At 36.5% G+C, this 25,941-nt stretch overlaps 1 protein-coding gene across 3 annotated transcripts; it reads left to right on the top strand.

The window, feature by feature from the left end:
* The first annotated feature begins 2,397 nt into the window (after positions 1-2,397).
* On the top strand, positions 2,398-25,941 carry AGT (angiotensinogen). Of its 3 annotated transcripts, none has more exons than XM_031966890.1 (5): positions 2,398-2,557; positions 16,030-16,881; positions 21,310-21,574; positions 24,075-24,219; positions 25,208-25,941. In XM_031966890.1, the coding sequence occupies exons 2-5, from the start codon at positions 16,071-16,073 to the stop codon at positions 25,382-25,384; spliced, it is 1,398 nt and encodes a 465-aa protein (XP_031822750.1). In that variant the 5' UTR covers positions 2,398-2,557; positions 16,030-16,070; the 3' UTR covers positions 25,385-25,941. The 3 variants fall into 3 exon arrangements, with proteins under 3 accessions (XP_031822750.1, XP_003767894.2, XP_031822748.1); XM_003767846.4 differs by lacking the exon at positions 2,398-2,557 and adding an exon at positions 11,094-11,243; XM_031966888.1 differs by lacking the exon at positions 2,398-2,557 and adding an exon at positions 11,961-12,102.

Consider the following 25,941-nt stretch of genomic DNA (forward strand, 5'->3'; position numbering starts at 1 on the left):
GGAGGGAGAAAAAATAAATACTTAATAATTTAAAAAACAGGAAAAAATTTAATATTTCATAATTGTAAGTGGTTAAGTTTATATAAAAGGAAACATATTAGTGGGGACATGAGAGCTAAGATCCTGATTAAATGGGGTATATATTAATCCAGAATATGGTTATCTCTAACACTATGAGAGAATTTGAATGTAGCCATACAGCAATGATACATCTCTAGGCCACACTGGCTGGTGTGAAAGTAAGCTAGGGGTAAACAAAGTAAGAACAAAGTGCAAAAGCTTATGCTAAACACATTACAAAGTGTTTTTATTGATACAGATGATTCAAAGATTTATATATCCAGCCCCAGTCTTTGTTCTGAGGTTCATTTCTGTATCACTGATTGCCTATTGAATATTCCAAAATAAATGTCTCAAAGATATCTTAAACTCCTCATATCCAAAATTAAATACATATTTTCCTCTGACTCTCCTTTCCTAAATTCCTTTCCAAAATTTTTCTGGTGTCTCAAGTTCATTGCCCTGGCATTAGTCTCACTTTCCTATAACTCCAAATACTCACTAAATCAGACAGGCTAATCCCTAGTCTGGGTCTTTCTCAGCTCTTTTTGAGTTGTATCAGGAGGACTCCTGTTCTGCCCCAAGTCTTCTTGATTTTTCGTGAGTTTATGTTTGCCCTGAAGTGCAAATTTGTTCTCTTTGTGGGGAAAATCAGAAAAACTTGAAATTTAACAGTCATCTTCCCAGAATCCTCCCTCAATTTCTTCATCAATAATAATACTAGCTTGTAATTATAGAATATAATATTATACATATATAATGTATATATATATATATAATACATATAGCAGTATTGCTTTATCTCTAACATTATCTGATTTGATCCTCATAAAAAGTATGAGGTAGGTAGCACAAATAGTTTCAGCAAACTGTCTAGCACATAGTGGGAGCTTAAAGTTGCAATAGAATCGCATTATATCAGTTTTACAAATGAGAAAACTGAGTCCTAGAAAAATTCAATTACTCGTCCCAAATCATGTAGCCAGTAAGTGATAGAAGCAAGATGTGAATTCAAGTCTTCTGACTTCAAATCTTGTAATGTTACTATCTATAATAGTAATATATATATATAGCAGCTATATATATATATATATATATATATATATATATAGTTATTATATATAAAATACATAGTATATATACCATACATAGTATAGTGCAGTATATATATAGTCACTATATATATGACTATATATATAGTCACTATATTATGCATAATATACTTAGCAATTATATCATTTTAAGAATTCACCTACATAATTTCTGAGACAGAAGTTCCCCAACCAGTAGACCAAGAATCCACTCTCACACCCCAAATCAATACAACCATATGTATACAAAGCATTCTCATTTTTGCTTTTATTTATTTAGCTTCAACAAAAAATGCAGTGTGATTCATTATATAATAAATCATCAAACATTCCTTCTGAAGCAAGCTGACGATTATGTAACAATTTAAGATTTGCAAAATATTTAAAATACATTATTGATTCTACCCTCACAACAATCCTGAATATTATCATCCCCATTTTGCAGACTGGAACATTCAGGATAGAGACATTAAGTGACTTTCCCAGTCAGGAAGCTAGTAAGTGTTAGGAGGTTTGATTCTTTTCTGAGTGCAAGCCTAGCATTCTTAGTACCATGTCTCCCAGGAAGAATACACACATATAAGTGTACTGCCATCTTTTGAATGTATGCAGATGTTGTTGTGGTGAATAGACTACAAAATCATTCATGAGTGCATGGCAGTTTTCTGGTTACATTTTTTTAAATAAGCCAATAAAGATTAATAGTACATCTATCATGGAGGAGTCCTAAACTTTCTCTCTTTTTTTTGACATTAAAATAGATCTTCACATTTGTAAAAGTTTGGAGCCATTTTTCTAATTTCCCTTCCAAATCTAAAAAAGGGTCTAATTTCCTAGTGAAGTTATAAAGAAAAATTCTACAAAGTGTGAAATGCTAATAAATGTGAACAATACTAACTTTTGGTTGAAAAAATTACAAGTCTGCTCCCCAACTGGGATTGAGTTTGGGAACAAAACTGCATTTGAAAGAACTTGGAAAGAAAAGAAATAGGGCATTTGTTTACTTGAAAAGAGCCATCCTTGTAACTACTTTGAAACATTTAGAGATTCTAAGAATCTGAACAGCAGGGACACCAAGTGGCCAAGAAATGAGTGTGAATGGACAAAATCTGCATTGTGGCCACTGATGGCTCTGCTTTTCTGAGAAAAGAGGCAGTATTGATTATCAATGCTGAGGGAAAAGCCCAGGATCTGAGAACATTTAAAACTGCATTCCTGACAATGCTGAGAGAGCATTCTGTAACCAGTCCCTGGAGGAGAACAAGAAGAGTAACTTTTTCTTCAAGTCAGAGATGAGGAATAAAGGGTGGGGTAGTACAGTAAGGAGTACAGTGTGACCTGAGATGACTCTGGAATGAGGACCTGTATTCTAAAACTCTAGGATATTTACTACAGGTGGATCCTGGGTAAGTCTTTCTACCTTATGATCTGGTTTTAGACTTTTGCCAAAGTTGATTCAAAAGGTATAGACAAGTTGGGGAAAGATGGTAAGACTTCTTTTAGCTCTGAATACTAAGATTTTAAATGTGGGTGGGATTACCAGGTGAGTCCAGCAGACCCAACCCAGCTTCAGTCATGATGATAAGAAAGACATGGGTCAGGTGGGATGTAAGTAAAGACAGCCATTTATTTGTTGTAGGGACTATTGAGCAAAATCACCATAGTATATAAACAGCCATGGAAGTTACTTTCCTTGTTCCTTCTGGCTGAACACATGCTTTTAGCCAATTTCTTCTTGTTCTCAATCATGAGGTCTGCAGTTGCCATGATCTTGTCACAAAGAGAGTCATCTACATCCAGAGAGGGGACTGTGGGAACTGAGTGTAGATTATAATATAGCACTTTCACTCTTTTTGTTGTGGTTTGCTTGCATTTTATTTTCTTTCTCATTTTTTTTTCCGGTTTGATTTGATTTTTCTTGTGCAGAAAGATAATTGTATAAATATATATGCATATATTGGATTTAACATATATTTCTACCATGTTTAACATATATTGGATTCTTGCCATATAGGGGAGGAGGTGGGAAAAGAGGGGTGGGAATTGGAACAAAAGGTTTTGCAAGGTTTAATGCATATGTTTTGAAAAATAAAAAGCTTTAATAAAAATAAAATCATAAGGTCTGCACATACATCAAATTCTTAGGGCCATGGAGAGCTGTGTTTAGGTGATGAATAAGTATGTGCTCCTAGGTATAGGCTTCCCTGAAGTTCTGGCCGGGACTAGAGTTCACACTCCACCTCTATCCTCTGCATGGGATAGCAAATGGCCTGAATTGGCCTGTATTCATTTACAGAGTAGTTTTGCTCAGCAACTCCTCATCCTCTTTTGATTGAAAATTTGGGGGGATTTGTCATTTCCACTTTTTCTGTGATTTCCATTGACTTGTGAAGCACAATTAAGTTATCCAAATGCTTTTTATGTGACATTACAGACTGGATTTCCATTTTTTTCAGCAGGATTTTGTAGCTCCTAGAGGACAAGTATGGTCTGATTCCCTCTTCCCCCCAGATAGAAAGCTCAGGTTCTGAGATGATGGCTTCTATTTCTTTCTAAAGGGTATACAGCACTTATCTGTATTTCATTTTTTATGAATTTCATTTTTCATTTTTTTAAAAATTGAATTGAGTTTAAATAAATTTTTTCTTAAGAATTGTAAAAGAATTTTGTTGCAGAAAGTTGAAGATACTGGGGATGCCACAAAACAGGATAGGGTAACCCAACTGTCATCCTCAGATTTCACCCTTTCCTTCTTATCATTCCATAGCATCATATATTTAGAACTAGAGGAAACATCTCATCCAAGTATTTGCCAATAAGCAATTATTAAGCACTAGGCTAATCAATCTCTTTGTTCTATAGATGATGAAGTCTAGTGACTAGTATGATCCTGTAACTCTAGGTGATCTGACGTAGTAGTAAGGGGAAAAGATACTCATGTCTCTATTACTGGAAGATCAGCATTCTTTCTACTGTATCACACCAAGTCCCATTTGTTTTTGATACTTAATATCTTAATTTCCTTAGTTACTTGTTTCCCCTAAATGGAAGGCTTGTCTACACAGCAATAAACTCCTCCCAAAGCCTTCCTTCATAGAGGGTTCAGAATATTTTCCAACAGCAGCACTGCTTGGTTTCTATTCCATGAACTATCATCCCTCCACTCCCCAAGCCTGCTTTTTAGCTTCACTTTTATGTGTTGTCTTCTCATTAGTTTCAAGGCAGAGACTATACCTATTTTAAAATCTTATTTATATCCTCTCTGCTCTTAGCACAGCATCTAGGATGGAGTAGTTATTGAATCAAAGTGAACTGGATTAAGTGAAAAATCATCTGTGACCAAGGAAGCCTCTCTCACTCCCCTCCTCCCCACATCTTTTTGTGTTTCAAAGGAAGTATTGCACAGTGACTAGAAATATGACCCCTATTTCAAGGAGCCTATTTTATATTTCTAGATAAATATCTAGAAATTCAAGAATAGCTATACCAAATATAGAATAATTCCATCAATTGACATATCATACATAAGCTAAATCAAGCAAAATAATATGTCAACAGGGGCCAGGAGTTGGGAAAGACATGGGACATCACCACATAAGATGGATGAGCTTCTCCTTAAGTTAGGTAGGAGAAGATGGTACAAGCTGTCATAGCCATTGACCTAAGTAATCACAAGATGGTCATCTGCTCCTGTTGGACAAGAGAGAATAGTCAAGAGGTACAAAAATAAATTGGAGGACTCCTGTAGTTGAATCATCTCTGCCACTTTGGGCTTGGTTACCATGACAAGGAACAACAAGGATGGAGGGCCTCTATTTAACTTCTATGATTAAGCCAGTGAACTTAGAATCTGTAGCTCAAAGCTCTAAGACCTTATAATCACTTCCCCTATGGAATCATATGACATTGAGGAAGACTGATTGGAATAGAGCTTCAAATGAATTATTTCTCACAATTCTCAAAGTCTCATGTTTGACACCCACTGGCCATGTAATCCTGGAAAAGTCACATAACCTCTCAATATCTCCAGGCAACTCTCTAAGACTAGGAATTATAGGACAATAGAGGAGCTCATTGTGAGAAGACATTTCCTTACCAGGGAACTCCTTACCTTCCATCTTACATAGTAGGGCCTGAGTCATTCTATTTTGTTCTTCAATTGCCAGTGATCCCAGCTCTGGGTAGGTCAGAGGTATGTATGGCCCTGATTCTAAGAGCATGGGGTCTGGGGAGGTCGGAAAAATGCCTGATGTTAAGCTCATTCCATGACTGTCTTTTTTTGAGCTTGCTAGTGATGTTATAATTAGTGGAAGAGGAGATATATTCCATGGAGTCTTACCTGTAAAATGATCTGGAGAAGGAAATGGCAAATCACTCCTGTATCTTTGCCAAGAAAACTCCAGATGGTGTCACAAAGAGTCAGACTCAATTGAAAAGTGACTGAACAACAAGAAGATATCTTCTAGGGGTATTTGCCCTACTTTTGGAGTAAGAAACTGAATGTTTCATTAGGTTCTTCAGATTTTTATTCAGTACCAAGCCTGGAGGGTACAGTTCAGGTTTCACCTAACTGGCTAGTGTTGAACAAGAATTTTTCAATAATTTAATTTATTGTGACCTTACATGATAAAAGTTCAAAGTCTCCAATGAACAGTAATACAAGAGAGCCTAACTTTTTAAACTTTGCTCAGTTGTTTGCATACAAATAACTTTTCCCATGAAAAGATTCTTTTCCCCTTACCTTTTTTTCTTTTTAATTATGACCTCCAATGCTAGTCAACATGAATTTTTCAATATGCAAAGAAAATAAAAGGATTATATATAAAGTTAAATACATATTACATCCAATTAATTAAGGGTATTTTTTATATTTAACATAATAGTAACAAAACTGACCTGCTCTTCTGTATCCCTTTCTGAACATCCTTCCTTTTGCTTCTTTGAATTTTAAGAAAATGCTTCATTAACTATCATCTCATTAAATGAAATTTTATTGGAGTGTCTCTCTATAAAATAATGCAATATGCAATGGTTTGACATTTTTAGTTTTTTTAATATTATTTTTGCTCTTTCCAGTATCCCTATGCTTCCTCCTTCCAGAGAGTCATCTCATATAATAAATAATATATTTTTAATTCGAAAGAAGAGGGAAAAATCAGCACAGCAATTAATATTTTTTTAAAAGTCCAAAAACATGTGCTATATGCAACATCTGTGAACTTTTTACCTCCACAAAGGGGTAGTAGATTAGGAGTATTCTTAATTCTCTTCCTTTGAGTTATTTCCTCTTTATAATTCTGCAAAATTCAATTTTGATTTTGTGTTTATGTATTCTTTCCATTTACATTGCTATAGTTACATATATTGTCTTCTTGGCTCTCTTCACTCTTCATTAGTTCACATAGATATTTTCATAATTCTTTGTCTTCATCACATTTATCATTTCTTACAGCACACTAATGTTCCTTGACATTAAAGTAGCACAGTTTATTTAGTTATTTTCTAATCAATGGACATCTATGTTGTTTTCAATTCTTTATTAGTATAAAAAGTGTATTATAAATGTATTGGTCTACATGGGAACTTTTTTTTAAATCAATAACCTCCTTGGAATATATGCCCATTAATGAAATCTCTAGGTCAAAAAGAATGGATATTTTAGTCATTTTATTTGCATATTTGCAAATTGCTTTCCAAAACAGTTTAATCAATTCATAACTCCACCAACAATGCACCAGTGTGCCTATCTTCTCATAATCCCTCCAACATTAATCATTGTTATCTATTTTCAGCTTTGCCAATTTACAGAGTATGAGGTGAAACCCCAGGGTTGTTTAGATTTGTATTTCTCTCATTATTTGCGATTTGGACCATTGTTTCCTATGTGGTTGTGAAAACATTTTGATTTGCAAGATCTTGCCCAGGTGAGTAAATGCAGTGCTATACACCAGATCTCTGCCCAATCTTTTTCTGTTCCAAGAGGAGCCAAGCTTTTGTTGTCTCAGCTTTCCCTCTAAGTTAGCAACAAACTGTTCATACAAGAAGTGCTTTAATCAGTTGACAATATATCTTCTGGTAGTCATTTTGCCATGGGGCCATTGCTTCTGTTGAACGAGAATGTTTAGCTCAGAGGTCTATGATTGATAAAGCACTCTGTGCCACACGTTACGATTGTTATGCTCACATCCTCTTACAATGATATAGTCTGTTAAATGCCAATATTTGCTGTGAGGGTTTTGTTGCATTTGGGTAAATGTAGTTCATCTTTTGTAATTGCCATTATCCCTTGTTTAATTAAAAATAAATCTCCTACCTAAAGAATAAAAAGAAAATTATCTGCTTCTCTTCTAGTTTTTAAAATGATCTTTAATGTTAAGGTCATTTAGAATGTGTTGTGAAAGGTGGAAGGTATTGGTTTAAGAAAACGAATTTCTGATAGACTGTTTTTCAGTTCTAATAGCAGACTTTCGGTTAGTGTTCTTTCCTAAGTAACTTTTATTTTATTCTTTATTGAACACTGACTGGATTATGGAGTTCTATTGTTTCTGATACTCCATTGTCTAGTCTGTTCCATTGGTCTACATTTATTTTTTAGTGACTGCTACTTTAAGACCTGAAAATCTAGTCCCTTTTTGTTCCTAATTTCATATTTTTCCTTAATATTCTACAACAGTGGCATCAAACTCAAATAAAAAAAGATCCTTATCAGTTCACATATTAACTTAGAAAAGTACAAATTAATCTTATATATGTTGTAATGTATTTTTAATTAAACATTTTCCAATTACATTTTAAATTAGTTCAAACCCGCAAGGGAGTTCCATGGGACGTAGGTTTGCCCCTTCTCTTCTTTTGTTTTTCTAAATTAATATAGTTGATATTTTAATATGTCTTATAAAATATTACTCTGACAGACTGACAGACAGATAGAGTATTGAAAGTATAAATTAACTTTGACAATATTGCCATTCTTATTATATTGACAGAACCCAGCAATGAACACTAAATATTCCTATAGTTATGTTATTCTTTTGTGTTCTTTGATTGATTGATAATTTTGTAATTATTTAGAATGGATTTCCCTTTCTGTTACAGCTTTTTGAATTTTGCTATTATTATGTAGAAATGTATTTGATTTTTGAGGGTTTATTTTGTAATCTATTGCTTTTCCAAATCTATTATTTTTCTCAAAGTATCTGATAATTTTCTAGGATATTCTAAGCATATTATCATATCATAAGCAAAAGTATAATTGAGTCTCCTCTTTACCTATCTTTATGTCTTTAATTTCTTTCTTTTGTCTTACTGCTGTTGCTAGTATTTCCAAAATTATATAAAATAATAGTCTGAGAATGGATCTCTTTGCTTTGCTTCTCTATTTGTTGGAAAAGGTCCCAGTGTTTCCAAATTACTTATGATGCTGAATTTTTGGTTTTAGAAAGATAATTTTTAAAAATATTTTTAAAATAGTGCTACTATACCTGTACTTTGTAGGGCTTTTAAAAGAAATGAGTATTCAACTCTTGTTAAAGGCTTTTTTTTTTTTTTTTTTATCTATAACAATCATATGGTTTGGGACATTTTTGTTTTTAATATGTAATTATGTCAATTGTTTTCCTAAAGCAGAAATAACAATCTTTGCATTCCTCACATAATGTCAATTTGATCCAAGGATTCCTTGGATAGTAATTTGATTTTTTTAAAAAAAGAAATCATGACTAGAATGCTATTTAAGGTCATAGATGTTTATTCAGAGAAACTGGGATTATTAGAGAGTAAATGAAGGACACAGCTTCAAAAAATTACTCCTGTTTTTTGTTTTTAAAAAATTATAGTTATTTCCTGATATAATTCCCCATTCCTAATAATAAACTCTCTTATCATCATGTTATTAATATGTAAAAACCCACTTATTGACATCATATGTAGCATTTCTCATCTTTAGTTGCTTTTAATTTTGCATCTTTTGGACAAATCTTCCCACTAATTTAGTGAATGAATAAATGAAAAAGCACATATTAAATGTGCCAGGTACTGTGCAAAATATTGTAAATAGAAATATGAGTAATCAAAATAATTTCTGCTCTCTTAAGGAGCCTACATTATAATAAAAGATAACATTTATGCTAGAGTGTGCTAGTAAATATTTAACAATCCCCCCCCCCCCAAAAAAAAAAGTATGTGCAATATTCTATTGTTTAATCTGCATTATTAACATTTTCTCCAATGAGTTCTTAAGTTTGGACAATCAACAAAACAATAGATCAATCCCTGATTTTTGCCCTGTAAACTCCTATACTGAAAATTTAGCAGTGGTGAGCTGGCTCCAGCATAACCCTCCATAAAGGGGAACTGAAGTTGAAAAGGAGGACCTGGGGGCCACTGAAGGTACTTACATAGTTGAAGCAGACAAGGAATGTCGTGGTAGCCTGGTTCCAGAAACGATATGGTGAAAACTCACATGTCAGAACCCAGAGTTCCAGAGATGAGAATATGAGTTCTGGAAAGAAGAGAACCAAAGTGGAGGCTTCATGATTTAGAGATCTTTGATGTAGATTTCTTTGATTTAGAGATTATTAGATCTTTTGATTGCATCCAATTCTTGGTGACCCCATTTGGGGTTTTCTTGGCAAAGATATTGGGTAGTTTGCCCTTTTCTTCTTCAGCTCATTTTACAAATAAGGAAACAGAAGCAAATAGGCTTAAGTGCTCAAAATCACACACCTGGTAGGTATCTGAAGCCTGACTTGAACTTTGTTCTTTCTGACTCCGGGTTTTAACTACTTTATCTACTTTGTCACTTTGCTGCCCAACCAAAGGGTCCTCTATAAGAGAATTTACCTCTTTCCTTACCTATGACCACAGTTCTACTCTGGCTACCTCACTTCTCAGCCACACAATTTTTGGATTTTAAATTTTAGACATTGGATATTGACATGGGAAAGGAGTTTATAGAGAAGCTATGTGGTGCAATATAGAGCATAAGATTGGAGGCAGGAAGGCCTGGGTTCAAATGTGATCTAAGACACTCACTAGCTATATGATCCTCAACAATTTCCTTGGCCATAAGATATGAAGGTTGGATTTCATTGCCTTTGAGGTTCCTTTTTGCTCTTAAATAAACATAGGGAGTCAAATCCCAGGATCATGACTCTCACTTCAGGGCTTTTTCCCCTTGGACTGCTGCCCCATATTTCCAAGTAGCAAAGAATTGGAAAAGGAGTGGATGCCCATCAATTGGGGAATGGTTGAACAAGTTATGGTCCATGAAGGTAATGGAATATTATTGTTCTATTAAAAAATTATGAACAAGCTGATTACAGAAAGGCCTAGAATGATTTACATGAACTGATGCTGAGCAAAACAAGCAGAACCAGGAATATTGTCTACAATAACAGTAAGAATGTGCAATGTCAACTATGAAAGACTTGGTTCTTCTCAGTGATTCAGTGATTGAAAGCAATCCCAATAGACTTTCGACAGAAAATGCCATGTGCATCCAGAGAAAGAACTAAGGAGACTGAATATAAATCAACACACGCTATGTAAACTTCTTTTCTTTGTTTTTTATCTCTCCCATGGTTTTTCCCTTTTGCTCTGATTTTTCTCTCCCAACATAATTCATTAAACAATGTGTATTAAAAATAAAAAAATATATTTCCAGGGAAATCTGAGAAAGGAGTCACATAGGAGAGCTCTTATCAGTCACACATACATGCACAGACACTTTCATGTGTCAATATGAAGACTGGGGCCCTGGTTCCAGTCTACTTGAGTAAATATGTAACTTGAGCCTGTACCAAGCCATGATGTTCATCTCAGTAAGTGTGCATTGGTTTGGAAGCTTTTGTGATAAAAGACACTTGCATCCACATGTTTGGATTTTATTTAATCAGCCCCGCCCCCCTCTCACCCTCTTCAGTTTGAGTGATGTCATCCCACCTGCTGGCCAGACTACAGGGAGGCTTGGGAATGGTTTCTATCCACTGTCCTCCAGTATAAATATAGCTGCTGTTTTCCCAGGCTGGATAAAGGTGTCTTAGAGTATTTGATGGAAGAGCCAGCTTGAGTCCCTGAGAACTGGAACAAGAGGTAAGCCTGGAGTTCCTGGGAACTCTTCCCTTTCTTAGCCTCTCAGCTTTCTGTAAGTGATCTTGACAGCATGTTGCGGACAGAAAGATTAAGAGAGAGGGGGACAGAGCTGGAAAATAACAATAACATTGCATAGCAATAGAGGGCAGCTCTTCTGGGGGAAATCAAATTGGGAACACAATGACCCAGGAACAAGCTGCTTTGTAAGGAACTTCTGGCAGCAGGAGGCTGAGGCAACAGAAAGAAATTATCCAACATCTTATTAATTTCCTTTGACTGTAGTTTTCCTACCCCCAAAAGAGGTTTTTGGTTGTTTTTCCACCCTATTTTTTTTTTGTTTTGTTTTACAAAGAGTTCCTACTCCCTCATAAAATCCCAAGAACGAGACAATAATGGTTTTATGATAAATTAGTCCTCTCTACTTCTGGACCCAAAATTCTAGATGGAGAGAAAGAAGCAGGTTTGTGTCCTGCAGTCAGAATGGCCTCAAGTCAAAGAGGAGGCAGCCAGTGTTATGATTGATGGTGGGCAGCAGAATGAGCATGTAATGAAAATGTGGAAGCCTGGACAGATCCTCAATTCCTATGACTGATGAGCCTTTTTGAGAAGGGACAAAAGAGCTCAGATCTCCCAGGGGATTGAAGATGAAACCTCACCAGAAAAGCTTTGTGCTATATAATGGAGGGAGTAAAGGTCATCAGCATGGGCATGGCAGACATAGCTCGGCACGGCACTCTCCTATTTTCTCCAAGATCATTTTCTTAAGTTCCCTCCAAAGAGTATTTTGAAGCCAACTTGCCTATGATTTTGTGCTGGTTTTATCCTGGCTGCAATGTCTTGGAGACCCAAATAACAGAAGGTAAAAAAGAAATACCCCCAGAGACAGAGAAAGAGAGAGAGAGACACACAGAGAGAGGTACAGAGACAGAGAGGAAGAGACAGACAAAGAAACAGAAGAAGAGAGAGACAAGACAAAAAGAGAGAGAGAGAGAGAGAGAGAGCAAGAGCGAGAGAAAAAGCAAGGGCAGGGGAGAAAGGGAGGAAGGGAGTGAAGGAGGTAGGTGCAATTGAAGAAAGGAGTTAAAATGAGGGGGAGAGTCAAATGGGAAAGAAGAGGGAAGATGAGGGAAGGACTGTGAGATCTGCAACAGATGGAATCATCATTCATTTTCAAAACACCAGATGCATCCTACCTAGAAACATAGGCTTGCTGGAGATGGGGTGAGAGTTGGGGGAAGGGGAGCAAAGCCAAAAGACTACAATTAAAGGGGAAAGACAATCTCTAGTTTGAAAATGATCCGTGAAATTGTTTAGTCTAAGAGAGTAGCCATAAACTGCACTGGGCTGAGTCTGGGAGAAGGGAGTGCATTTCTATCTTATCTGGATTAAGCAGACTCATACCCTGCCTACAGATCCATAACTACAGAGAGCTCTTTGAGCAATTGATTCCCAAAGGTTTTACTGCTGACTCATTTAAATGAGAAATCAGTTGGCAAATTAGGCTTTGCCTGGAGTGGTTCAGAGGATATTTCCTATTTCCCTTCTTCATTATGTTATTTTGTTTTAAATCTAAATCTGTAATTTTGTGGTGCTGGAAACTTCTGGTGTAGAAAAATCTTCTAAATGATGTGGTTCTTTAACACAAATTTAGAATATTGTCCTGGGCAAGGAGACTATAAGTGATTTGCCCAGTGTCAAATAGCATCTATTAGAAGGAGTTCTTCACTACATGACCAACCTATCTACTAAACTAGGATGCCTCCCCAATTATACCTCCCCACTTATTTATGTTTAGTAAAAATTGTAGGTATAATCAGAATGTATAAGCTGAAACAGTGGTTGGGGGAGCAGTGCAGTGAAATGAGAATGGGGAAGAAATTTTTCTTTAGACTTTAGATCATGTCCAGATGAATAGATTCTCAAGTTTTGGGAAATTGGAGGCATGATCAGAAACAAGTAAGATTCTTCATAATGACAAATCATAGTGCCCAGCTCTGTGATGCGTAAGATGAAAGCAAAGTAATACAGAACATACAAGTGTATAAATACAAGACAGGAATCACTGGCCATGTGGCAAGGGCAGTAGAAAAAAATCTAAAGTTCACAGTGAACCATAAAATGATGTTTTTTGGCGATGGCAAGTAGTTAAAATGAAAGGTTGTAAAGAATTTAATCATTTTGAAATTATACATATACTAAAGTAGCCCACCCAATTTTACAAAAAGAAATTGGGGTATATATACATACATATATGTATATATATGTATATTAATAATGGACAGCTGTTGGCTTCTTAGAGAAGATGAGTTTTCATTAGTATTTTGTAGTGGAATGAGAACTGGACTTAGAGCAAAAAGGGGTGTTACTTTTGGAGTCAGAAGACTTTAATTCAAATCCTGCCTCTGATCTTTTGCTGTCTCAGTTGTGTGACCTTGTTCAATTTGGTTTCCCTTTCCTCACCCATAAAATGAGAGGGTTGAATTAAATAGCATTTAAGATTTTTTCCAGCTCGGGTTAAGGATCTTGGGATCCTATGATGGAGAGGATAGGGAGCTGGGCCTAGAGTCACAAAGACCTAAATTCAAACCTGAACTTACTAGCTGTATGATCTCAAGCAAATCACTTAATCTGTTTACCTCAGTTTCCTCAGCTGCAAAATGGGGATAATAATAGCACTAATCACAAGGTTGTTATAAAGATCAAATGAGATAATTTGCCAAAAAATTATAATTTTTAGCTCTTGACATATAGTAGACTTTATAGAAATGCTTATTCTCTCTGAATTCAAATCTGGCCTCAAACACTTATTAGCTAGCTGTTTAATCTCAAACAAATGGCTTAATTTCTTTGATCCTGTTTCTTCATGTCCAAAATGAGAATAATAAAGCTTGCATTACTTACTGTGCAAGGCTGTTGAAAGTACTTTTACAAAGCATATATATATATATATATATATATATATATATATATATATATACACCTATATAGATAGGATAGGTACAGATAGATAGATAGATAGGAATTGTTGCTCTTTTATAGGATGAGCTGGAAAATGGATTTTTATATCATAAGCTTGGTTTGAAAATTGCTACATCTTCTGTGAGCTCCTATCTATTGTAGGCTTTGAGCCACCATTCTACCCAGTTCACACAAAGATATCCCCAAATGAATACCAATATGCTAGGGACAGGGAAAATTTCTTAACATTAAGATATTGGCTTTTATTATTTAGCATTTTATTTTTCACCAGTTACATGCAAAAACAATTTTTAACCTTCATTTTTAAAATTTTGAGTTCCAGATTCTCTCCCTTCCTTTCCCCAGCCCCCCTGAGAAGACAAGTAATTTGATATACATTATATACATGTGTATACATGTGTTGTCATGCCTTACATTTCTATATTAGTCGTGTTATAAAAGAAAACACAGACCAAAAAACAAAACTCTAGAAAAATAAAGCAAAAAAAAGTTTAATCTGTATTCAGATACCATCATTTCTTTTCCTGGGGATGGCTAGCATTTTCCATCATAAATCCTTCATAGTTGTCTTGGATCATTGTATTGCTGAGAATAGCTTAAGTCATTTGTAGGTGATCAATCTTACAATATTGCTGTTAGTTTGTACACAGTACATTTCACTTTTCATCAACTCTTGGAAGATGGAGATTTTTATTAAAAGCAAATTTTTTTTTAAGTGTGGTTCTTTTTACTGACTTTTTAGCAGTCTTCTTTCCCTCAATTTTCTCCTTATCTTCATCCCTACCCCCTAGAATTTAATGTTGTGCCTTAGGTAGCTATATCTACTTTGCGCATTCTCAATTCCAGAAAATATTATCAACATAGTATCAACATAAATTAATTCTGGAACTTAATATCAACATAATTCCAGAACTTAATATTAACATAATATCAAAATAATCTTCCTTCACAGGAAGAGTTGTTAAATATTAGAAGCCATTACCAGGGGCAGGTAATGGCATTTCCTCTCTGGGAATCCAAGACAGGTAAATTATACTTTCTGGAATGGATCAATATAGTTCTATCATTCATGGGAAGAATGCAAAGTCCTTTTTGATCCTATAGGTTCTATTTTTGCTGTAGGAATCCATCAACATCTACATTCCATAGAATAATGTAGGGAGGCTTAACCTTGATTGTGTTCTTACATCATTTATGGGATTTGAGAAATACAATCTAGACCTTTATCACAAAACCCCACAACTATGCCTTCTTTTCCAAGCAATCCTTCAATGACTGCCTTCCCTGCTTTATTATAAATGTCTTGGAGACAGAGATTAGGTTTTTGTTTTCTTCCACCATGCTTGCCATCATACCGAACACATAATAGTATTCAGTAGATATTGATCTGATTGATTGGTACTTGGCTATTCTGTGAGGAAACTCTTGCAGTTCTGCTCTTAGCTCTACCAAGGACAAATGGTCCAGCCTTAAGCCACCCTCTTCTTTTTCTCTGCATTCCTGTAACATAGAATAATCATCCACAGAGGCAAGGGTTTAAACCACAGGATTGGAGGTGGAAGGGATCTACTCTTGTTCCCTCATTTGCAGATGAGGAAAATGAGACCTTAAGAAATTAAGGTCTTACTTACCTGAAGCCACACAATTAGTCAATATAAAACAGCCAGAATGTGAACTCAGTGTTTTTTTTTTGACTCCTAATTCACTCTTTCCATTATGCTACACTGGGATACTCTCAAAGAATCCGTTCTATTGCAGACAAATGATAATCAATCTTCTTTACCCCTTTCCAAAAATGTCATTTCAGGAACAGCAGGAATTGTACTTGTTGATAGCATCTACTTCAGGATGTTACTGAGAGTCACTACCGTCCTGTTGGTCTGGACTACCCTGGTGGTCAGCGAGCGGGTGTATGTGCACCCATTCTACCTCCTCACCTATAACCAAAGTAGCTGTGATGAGCTGAATGAAGTGAAGGAAGAGACCCTTGAAGAACAGACCTTCACTCCTGTCCCAATACAAGCGAAGACGTCCCCTTTGGATGAGATAACCCTGAAAGACCAGTTGGTATCTTTTGGCCAAACTCTAGATTCAGAGGACAAGACGAGGTCAATTGAAGTGGGGTTACTGCTGAACTTGGTGGGTTTCCGCATGTACAAGATGCTGAGGGAGATGATGACCTCAGCCAATGGAGCACTTCTCTTGTCCCCTTTTGGTCTCTTTGGGACCCTTTCTTCCTTCTACTTGGGTTCTGTGGACCCCACAGCCAGTAATCTCCAGACATTTCTGGGTGTCTCTTCACAAGACAAGAGCTGTACCTCTAAACTAGATGGGAACAAGGTCCTGTCTGCCTTGAAGGCTGTCCAGAGCCTGCTATTAGCCCAAGAAAAGAAGGGCAGTTCCAGTCTGCTCCTGACCACAATGGTGGGCCTGTTTACCTCCCCTGACCTGCGGCTACAGCAGTCATTTGTGCAGGGCTTGTCTCCCTTTGCCAATGCCATCTATTCCCGCTCTCTGAATCTGGCCACCGACCCAGACCTTGCTGCAAAGAAAATTGACATGTTTGTTGGGGCTGTCACGGGATGGACAAGGAAGACTCGGCTGACTGGGATTAGCTCAGACACCACACTGCTCTTTACTACTTACACACACTTCCAAGGTAAGGACACCTCCTTGGGTGCAGAGGCAATATGTGATTTTAAGCTTTTTTTTTTTTTTTTTTTTTTTTCCCCAATTGCTGCCTTAAGCCAAGCAAAATCAGGTAATACTCTTCCACCTCCCACTCCCTTGCCTACTTAACTCTATGCTTGGCAGAGAGGAGTTTATATCATGCTAGAATAGCCATGCCAATTTCTCTCTTTCCCCCTTGTCTTTGGATTGCTTTTTAAAAATTAATTTGTGTGTCATCTTCATTTCCAAAATTATCTTACCCACTGCCACCCCTAGGAAACCAGGGCTCTCAGGCAAGCTAAGCATCAACCCTGTTTGACAGGATGGAATAGAAAGGACAAGATATTATGTTTTCTCTTCTTTTCTCTAGAGCCAATTTTATTATAATTACCTAATATTCAGTTTCTTTCATTTTTTCCCTAATCTTTCCACTGATATTGCTGCATTCATCGTATATATTGTTTTTCTGATTTAGCTTACTTCCCTTTGGGTCAGTCATATAAATCTTCTCAGATTTCTCTAAATCCATCATATTCATTATGCTCATCATTTCTTACAAAGCCCAATAATATTCCATTACTTTCATAAATCAGAAGTTGTTTAGCAATTCCAGAATTAATGGACATCAATTTTGTTTCTAGTTCTTTGTCATTACAAAAAAACCATAACCCTGATATTAATTATTATAGATTCATTTGTTCTCCAATTCCTCATTGAATTTCAAACTGGATCATTCCATCAGGAAGCAAGCGGTAAATCTGCTGTTTTATAGAATTCTCCAATTTAGAAATGCTAAGAAAACCAAACAACAAAAACCCACTTAGATCCTCCAAAAGTAAATAAAATATATACACACACTGGTCAAATAAAAGATTATTTTAATGGTTATGGCAATGCCCAAATCTTATGGGGAAACAGCTCAGATTTTGGATCTTTGGTACTTCCCTTTGGACATTGGTAAATAATACCAAGTATCATTCATTTCATGGTATTGGAAGGTAGTCTTCCTAAATAATCAGAGCAGAGAATGCCTCATATGCTCTTGGGGAAACTGTCTATCATGTTGGGACAAGAGGATTTATGTGAATTGTTTATGAACACTTCCAGACCTGTCTTATGAACTCTGCCTGATGGGTCAAAGAATACTTGCTGATGCCTAAATATAGGGACTTAATGGGAAAGTCAAGACCACTTTTAAGGCACAGACAGGCCAAGAGATCATTCTCAGGTTTAAGGTCTCATTAAATCAGGACTCTTCTGTAATGCAGATGGTTTATCTGAGAATGAAAAAAAAATAATAAAGTCCAAGCATATGCAAATATTCTTTCAAAAGGATTGAATGTTTCCAACTACTAGAAGCTTCAGTTTTAAAGTCTGGAAAGATTCATCCTGCCCTTTGATCAGTTATTCCAGCTAGTTCTGGGACACAGGTGAATGACCCGACAGTTTCCATGACATCAGTTGACTTAACCTTGTAAGATTTACCCAACTTTGTTCCCTGAAACAGTGGTCTTGCTTCTAGTGGAATAGAGGGTGAGGGGGTGGACAGAGAAAGAAATCAGAAAAGGTGATAGGACTCCTGTCACATATGAGCAATTTCTGAAAACAGTTTTTTATTATTATTATTTTGGTAGACACAGAGAAAAGGAAGAGACTGAATAGAATTGTGTTGTCAGGGCAAGAAATTAAGTCATCAAAAACTCTGAATGGTCATTGGCACACACTCTTTCCTTTCAGAAGCGAGTTGCTGTAAATTATGCTGTTCCCTCCATATAACATGCTATCTCCTCCCTTTGTATCTTTGTATAGGCTGTCACCCATAATACCTGTAATGCACTTTCTCTTTACCTCCATCTCTTAGAATTCCTAGTATACTTTTAAAACTCAATTAGAGTAATTTCCTCTACCTTTCCTGATTTCCCCAGATCCTGGCAGTTTCCTTTCCCAAAATGTACATTGTATTTCATATTTATTTGCATGCACATCAATTATTTATATTGTTACCTTGAGCAAATCACAGTGTTTTAAGACCTCAGTTTCTTCTATAAGAGGAAGGGAGAATGGATTGGGTAATCTTCAAGAGTTTCTACTAGCTCTAAATCTTATGATTCCATGAATCAGCTTCAATCTACAACAACCATATAGGTCCACTAGGTTCATTGCTCCCTCTCAGAAGTGATCTCTTTCTACTTTCTTTTTCTGAGGGATTTTCATTTTGAACACTGTGCTCTTACATAATAGATTCGGTCAGACTTAACATCTTAGACAGTAACTAAAAGGAACTTCCAAGGCTATTTAGTCATTTTACAATAATGGAAACTTATACAAAGATTTTTAGACATCAGAGGAAGGATTTGAACCCTGGTCCTAGTCCACTTTCCTTCAAACTATACTACATCAAAATAATTGCTCTAGAGCTGAAAGAGATCTTGAAGATCACATAGTCCATATCCTTCATTTAACAGATGAGGAAACTGAAGCTTAAAGAAATTGTTATTTTTTTTGAGGTTACACATGACATTAGTCAAGGACAGAGTTAGGGTGTCTGCTTGGGGTCCTGCAAGAGTCTCAGATTGGGGTCCTACAACTCTTACTTGAGTAATCTTTCCATCATACAGTGCTGTTTCTTTTAAAACCAGCTCTGTTCGTATTCCATAGCACCCTTGTCCCTAAATCTGGGTTGACTATTCCTCAGGCCTATCTTCCTTTCTTAAAAACTATCATGGAACTTCTGTCTTAGAATCTGTGGAGATAAACTTACCAATTAACCATCAGGGATAGACATAGAGGATTAGACTTTCTAGTCTGGGAAGATTTCCTGGAGGAGGTAGGTCCTGAAGTGGGCCTGGAAAGATAATATAGTCACTGATTTTTCCCAGAAATTAATCTATATAAAGACAACTTCCATCACCTTGCCTATTTCTTTAAGGTTCAGTTAGTTGGTCAATCAATACAGTTATTAAGTCCATACATTATAGCAAGCAGGTTGGGGATACAAAGGAAAAAGAAAGATAATTCCTGTCCTCAAGGAACTTACAATTTTATGGTAGAAGACCTCAAAATGAAGCTGAAAAGGTGGGAGGGGAGGAAAGTAACATGCTGGAGTATGGTGGAAGTCTAAAGAAGAGCAGCTAGATGGAAAATGAAGAGCTGGCCTGGGTCCCCTCCTTCACTGGAAGTTTTGAGAGGGGCTCTTCCCTTCACCCTCTAATGAAAAAGTCTGGAGGCAAAGGCTCACAATCTAAATGGTAATTAGCTGAAGTCTGAAGAGTAGGGGAGGGAAATAGAGAAAAATTTTGGAATCCTCTTTTCCCCTCCCTACACATGGTTAAATATAACCTAAGGGATTATAACCTAAGCCCTTTTTCCCTTTAACTATCCAATGAAGGACCAGGATGAGGCTTTCTGATCTTCAAAGAACAATGAAGGCACTTTTCCAAAGAAGAAATGAAAACAATTTATAGTCATTTGAAAAAATGCTCTAAATAGTTTTAAAAGAAATACAAATTTTTAAAACTTTGAGAAATCATTTTACATCTAACAGATTGTCTAGAATGACTGAAGGGAAAGAGACAAATGTTGGAGGGGCTGTGGAAAAATTGGGACACTAATTCATTGTTGAAATTGTGAACTGATCCAACCATTTTGGAGACCAATCTGAGATTATGCCTAAAGAGTTATTAAATTGCCCTTTGACCCAGCAGTACCAATACTAGGTCTGTTTCTCAATATGATAAAGGAAAAAGAAACATATGTTCTAAAATATTTATAGTAGCTTTGTGTGGTGGCAAAGAACTTAAAATTGTGGAGATGCTTACTAATTGGTGAATGGCTGAACCTGCTGGGGTATACAACTGAGATGCAATACTACTGTGCTATAAGAAATAACAATTAAGGAAGGACTACCATCTTTCAAGAATCAGGACTAGAGGTTATTTTTACAGACTTTGCCACAAGCTGTATTTTTTACTTTTTAATGGTAAAGGGACTTGTAAAGGAATCTGAGTTCCATGTGTTGAAAATACAACTATTTTCAGGAGGAGGAAAAGGGAGTAATATTAGGAGAGATGGTTGGTATTTTTGATGGTCTCCATTCTTCCCTACTACATCCCTATAAAGATTATCTCATTCTATTAACTTTAAGTTTCTTGGAACAGACGATTGTCTTATTTTGTATTTTTATCTCTCTTCTTCCTTCCTCTCCTTGCTCCCACCCCCCCTCCCCTTTCCTTACTTTCTTCGACTCTCTCCCATTATCTCCCTTCCCTTCCATTTTTCCAATTTCTTTCCATTGTCAACTCTTCCTTCACAAAAGTAGAACTGTCAGTGTATGGATTTTTGTGGTTGTTGTATCCTTTCCAAGAGCTACTAAGGCCTGTTGTTGATGCTTTTTTCTCATTTATTCTTTGATTTTCAGGAGCAATAAAGGGAATCTCTCTGTTGGCAGAGCCTCAGGTGTTCTGGATAAACACCACCACCAGCATATCCGTGCCAATGCTTTCAGGGACAGGTATATTCCAGTATGGAAATGACATCAGCAACAATTTCTCTATCATTCAAATACCATTTAATGAGAATGCCTTCATCCTACTGATTAAGCCTCAAGATGCTGACCTAGAGAAAATCGAGGATTTTATTTTGAGTCAGGACTTTTCAAGTTGGAAAAAACATTTGTCCTCCAGGTATGACTTGACTCATTATGTGGATATATACATATATTCTCTCTCTCTCTCTGTATATATGTGTGTGTGTGTGTGTGTGTGTGTGTGTGTGTGTACATATATCTATATATAGATATAATCTCCATTGTTCCAATATCCATAGCGTGGGTTCACCTGTCTATATCCCAGGATATCCACAGGGTCACCCTAAAGCTAGAATCAGTTGCTTTGGGGAACTACACATGGTAGAGTGTTTTCCAAAGGCAGTATAGGTGAAGATGGGGGCATAGTGTCTGTTTCCAAGCCAGGCCAGTTCCCAGTCTAAAAGGCTACAAGAGGAAAATCAGGGTGGTGCAGGGTGGTCCCAGCAAATTGTAGTTCTCTCTAGGAGGAAAAGGAGGTTTGATGTGGTACTCTTCTGGAGCACTGTAGAATTTTCCAGAGGTCTGAATCAGAGGGTGGCTAACTGATTACATTTTACATGGAACCCTTGGGATGGCTCTGCTTGTGCCTGACCATTTAGCTACTCTGATACTAATTCACTACCTTCTCCTATTATGGCAGAAACATCAGTTTAGCCTCAGTAAGAATGTCAGAGTGCTAGTTCATTCTGATTCAGTTTGCCAGTCAGATTTGAGACAGCTTTATACTCAGTTGATCCAACAATGGAGTTTATCGATAATATATAAACAATTCTAGTGAACAAAGCATATCAAAGGATACATACACCCTGACTGCTTCATCAACCTCTGGGTCTACATATTGATTCTGGTTCTGAGAGATGACGTGGTTCATGTAAGAATGCCCAGTCTTACCCAGAATTTTTCAGGCTGATTCTAAATGAACTGGGGAAGTTAGGGTCTATGGGATTTTATCCCGAGATAGACAAATAAAGTTGCAGCCTTAACAAGTGTTCCAATCTATATAATAGCAGACACCAATCACCTCTGAATATGTCAGTCATGAGTAAATGAGGTCAGAATCAGCACAGGGGTGGACAGAATGTCTTGGTTGTCAGGACCCCCTTTGCTTACTACTATTCAATATTCTATTCTAAATTCCATTCTAACTGCTTTCGTTTCCCCTGCTCTCTCTGAAAGGCAGGGCTCAGTATAAACAGACTACATCCCCCTATCAAAAGCACTAGAAGGACATTTTGGTAGCTAGGCATTTGTCCTACTTAATGTCAAAGGTTAGAAGTAGTACACTGAACATCTTAGTTTTCCATTAATAGAACTATCAGCTATATTCTTCCAGAGTTTTTGCTTTCGGTATGAGTCTTAATGTTCTTTCAACTTTCTCATTTTTAATAACATGGTTCTTTCTTTTTAAAGGTCAATTTGTTTTACTATTTATATATAATCAGTATATATTAATTTTATCACATATTTAGGCTCATTTTAACTTAATTTTCTTCATACATAATTAAAGTTTTAACTTGTGTTTGGCTATTAGAATGACCTCATCTTGCTCATTTTTTTAAATTGAAAGTCTTCTGAGATATTGAGACAATTAAAAAAAAAATCCAATTTTATTTACTGGTAACTGTGGTGCTAACAGCTCTCCATGTTAAGAATCGATTAGAGTTAAAAGTCTAACATGGAAATCATGGTCCAAATATCTATCCTTTTTAAGAGAAGTTTCTTATAAAAGAAGTAGACTGCTCCATCTGTCAACATTACTGTGCGCAGTGAAACTATCAGCAAGAAAGATATTGATGACCTTGAAAAATCATGACATAAAACAATATGCTGATAATGGTTCTGGTTTCAAGAGATGAGTGCTTACTTAGGCTGGTACTTATATGAAGTTATTACACTGGATTCATCTTTTTCCTTGTACAAAATATTGGTTTTCCTAGTGACATTTTTCTTTTAAAAAAGATTTTATGACTTCTTTAATCTTTAGAGCACAAATATTTGAAGACTGCCAACCAAAATTATAATTAAGAAAATATGCCCTTATTTCCAATCTCCTGAGGGTTAAAATGCATAAGGTATATCACATTGGCTTCCCCCTAACTTGCCCCAAGATAACTCCTGAAAACAGATACAAAGAAATCAACCCATCTATCTGACTTAAAGATGTGTGCCTTGTTTTATACCTCTAGATCATCACTTCTACTCACAGTCTTCTGAAGACATATTTGGTCACTGTATTTTTCAGAGTTCCCTGTAGTGTTCTTTGTGCCTCATTCATTCGTCTCTCACATGTCTCTCAGCCCAGCTGAGATGGTATGCTGTGGGACTTGAGGATATAATGAATATGTAACTAGTAAAACATGAAAGATTTCAATTTGCCTCTTAAGAACACAGGAGGGTAATTTAAAACATATTCCAGAATATATTCTGTTCTTCAGAGCATAAAAAACTTTGATTGTCCTGAAGTGGCTCTCTGGGGGCTCACTAATTAGCATCTTCATTGTTTTTGGGCTCTCTGGGTGATTCTTCATGTCCTGAGTTTTAGATTGATCTTGGAAATAAGATTTGACAATTCCTCTACCTTTTCAATCTCCTTTTAGGAAGATCCATTTGACCCTGCCAAAGCTGCTACAAGAGAGCACCTATGACCTGCAGAAACTGCTTACTTATACCAAACTGCCTAAACTGCTTGGAGAGGAGGCAAAGCTGAGCAAAATAAGTAGTGTAAACCTCAAAGTTGGAAAGGTACGGCAATTTTTAGTCTGTTCAGGCCACCCTCTTTGTCCATTCTGCCCTTAGTCATCAGCAGATGGGTTCATGGAGATGCCCAATGAGAGTAAAATATGGAAACTGGGATGCAGAGAGAAGTGAGGGGAGGAGACAAGGGAAGCAGAGGTGTGTCTGTCTGGAGAAGAAAGAAGGAAGAAAGCCTCTGCCTGGAACATGGCACAAAAGGGGTAGCCAGGGTCCAACTTCTCCACTTCCTACTCCTCTTGTTGCTATTTCCTCTGTCTTGTCCAGCCTGCCTTTGCCTCTGATTAATCTTTCTTGATATGCTTTCTCTACTCTTTATGTGCAAAAATATTCACATCAGCACAATCTAGGCAGACATTTACATCAACACAGAATTTGAGAGATACAAGGGATCACAGCACTTAGTTCAACCATAGACTAGAACTCTATTGTATCTACTTTCAGATTCATGTGCCTACAAGTGTGCATGTGCACACACACACATACACACACACACAGAGCAAATGATTCATGTGAACACATTTAATGGGCAGCACTGTACTGGAAGGTAAAGAAAATATGGCTCTGAAAAAACGTCTTCTATGCACAAGGTGCTTCATGCTTAAAACAGTGAATGAATGACAAAACACTCATTAAGCACTTACTCTATACTAGGTATTCTACTTGGCCCAGCACTAGACATGAATGACAAAGCACTTATTAAGCACCTACTCTGTACTAGGTACTCTATACCTGGCACTGCACTAGACCAGAGATACAATTACAAAAGTCAAACAATACCTGCCCTCAGGGAGCTTACATTCTAACAGGGACAGGCCACACAGGAGGCTGGGTGGTGGTTAATTAGATGGTTTTTGTACCTCTACTTCCAATTCTTTTGTTAATTGGGATGGATTCTACTCTGGGGGAATGCAACCAAAAGTGGTAAATATTCTTTATCTCTAGAGTAAAATGAAATATGTGTGTTGCTGTCTTATAGGTGATGAATACAGTTCTTTTTGAACTGAAAGAGAGTCAGGAAGAACAAGAAAAGCAGAGTCCAGGTGTTCCCTTGGAAGTGAAGCTGGATAGTCCATTCTTTTTTGCTGTCTATGAGAAATTATCAAAAGCCTACCTTTTCTTAAGCCGTGTGACAAATCCACTGACTGGTGTTTGAGATCCCATGATTACACATATCCCCATAACAGAAGTCAAATTAGAGGATAATCCTAAACTTCCATAAGATTTAAAACTGTTATTCCCCTGCCGACTTCAGGGCTCTGTCAAAACTACTGCCAGTAACTCAGAACAGCAGCAGATGGCATAAACACTAAATTGTCACCAATTTCCACTTTTTCTTCTAATTATTCAACTGTGAGCTAGTGAGAAGACCTTTTTCCTTAGTAAATAGGATAATTAGTAGCATGAACTTGTGTGATGGCATAAATAAGCTTCAACAAGATTCCTTTTTAAGATCCAGTATGTTCCATGTTGCTGCTGCTTTTAGCAAGATTTTGAGAATTGTATTTGGAAATTGAAAAGATTCATTTTTAGAGAAGAAAATTTTGGTCTTAGAATTAAAATATTGCTTGCTGCCTGTATTCAGACCCATTCCATTTCACATTTATGAAAGTTATTAAAATGTAGTCAGAAAAAAAGGCTCTTTATTTTAACAACAACAAAAAAAGTTGAGGTAAGTATATGTGCTAGAAAACCAGGAGAAAATCCATGAAT

The sequence above is a fragment of the Sarcophilus harrisii genome, chromosome 4, assembly GCF_902635505.1.
Source record: "Sarcophilus harrisii chromosome 4, mSarHar1.11, whole genome shotgun sequence".
Taxonomy (NCBI): domain Eukaryota; kingdom Metazoa; phylum Chordata; class Mammalia; order Dasyuromorphia; family Dasyuridae; genus Sarcophilus; species Sarcophilus harrisii.

Bases quoted from the DNA above. Each gene is read 5' to 3' on its own strand.
- AGT (XM_031966888.1), top strand. From the start codon at position 12,045: ATGATTTTGTGCTGGTTTTATCCTGGCTGCAATGTCTTGGAGACCCAA. The intron at 21,575-24,074 runs GTATGACTTGAC...ATCTCCTTTTAG, and splicing joins AAAAAACATTTGTCCTCCAG to GAAGATCCATTTGACCCTGC. The intron at 24,220-25,207 runs GTACGGCAATTT...GCTGTCTTATAG, and splicing joins TAAACCTCAAAGTTGGAAAG to GTGATGAATACAGTTCTTTT.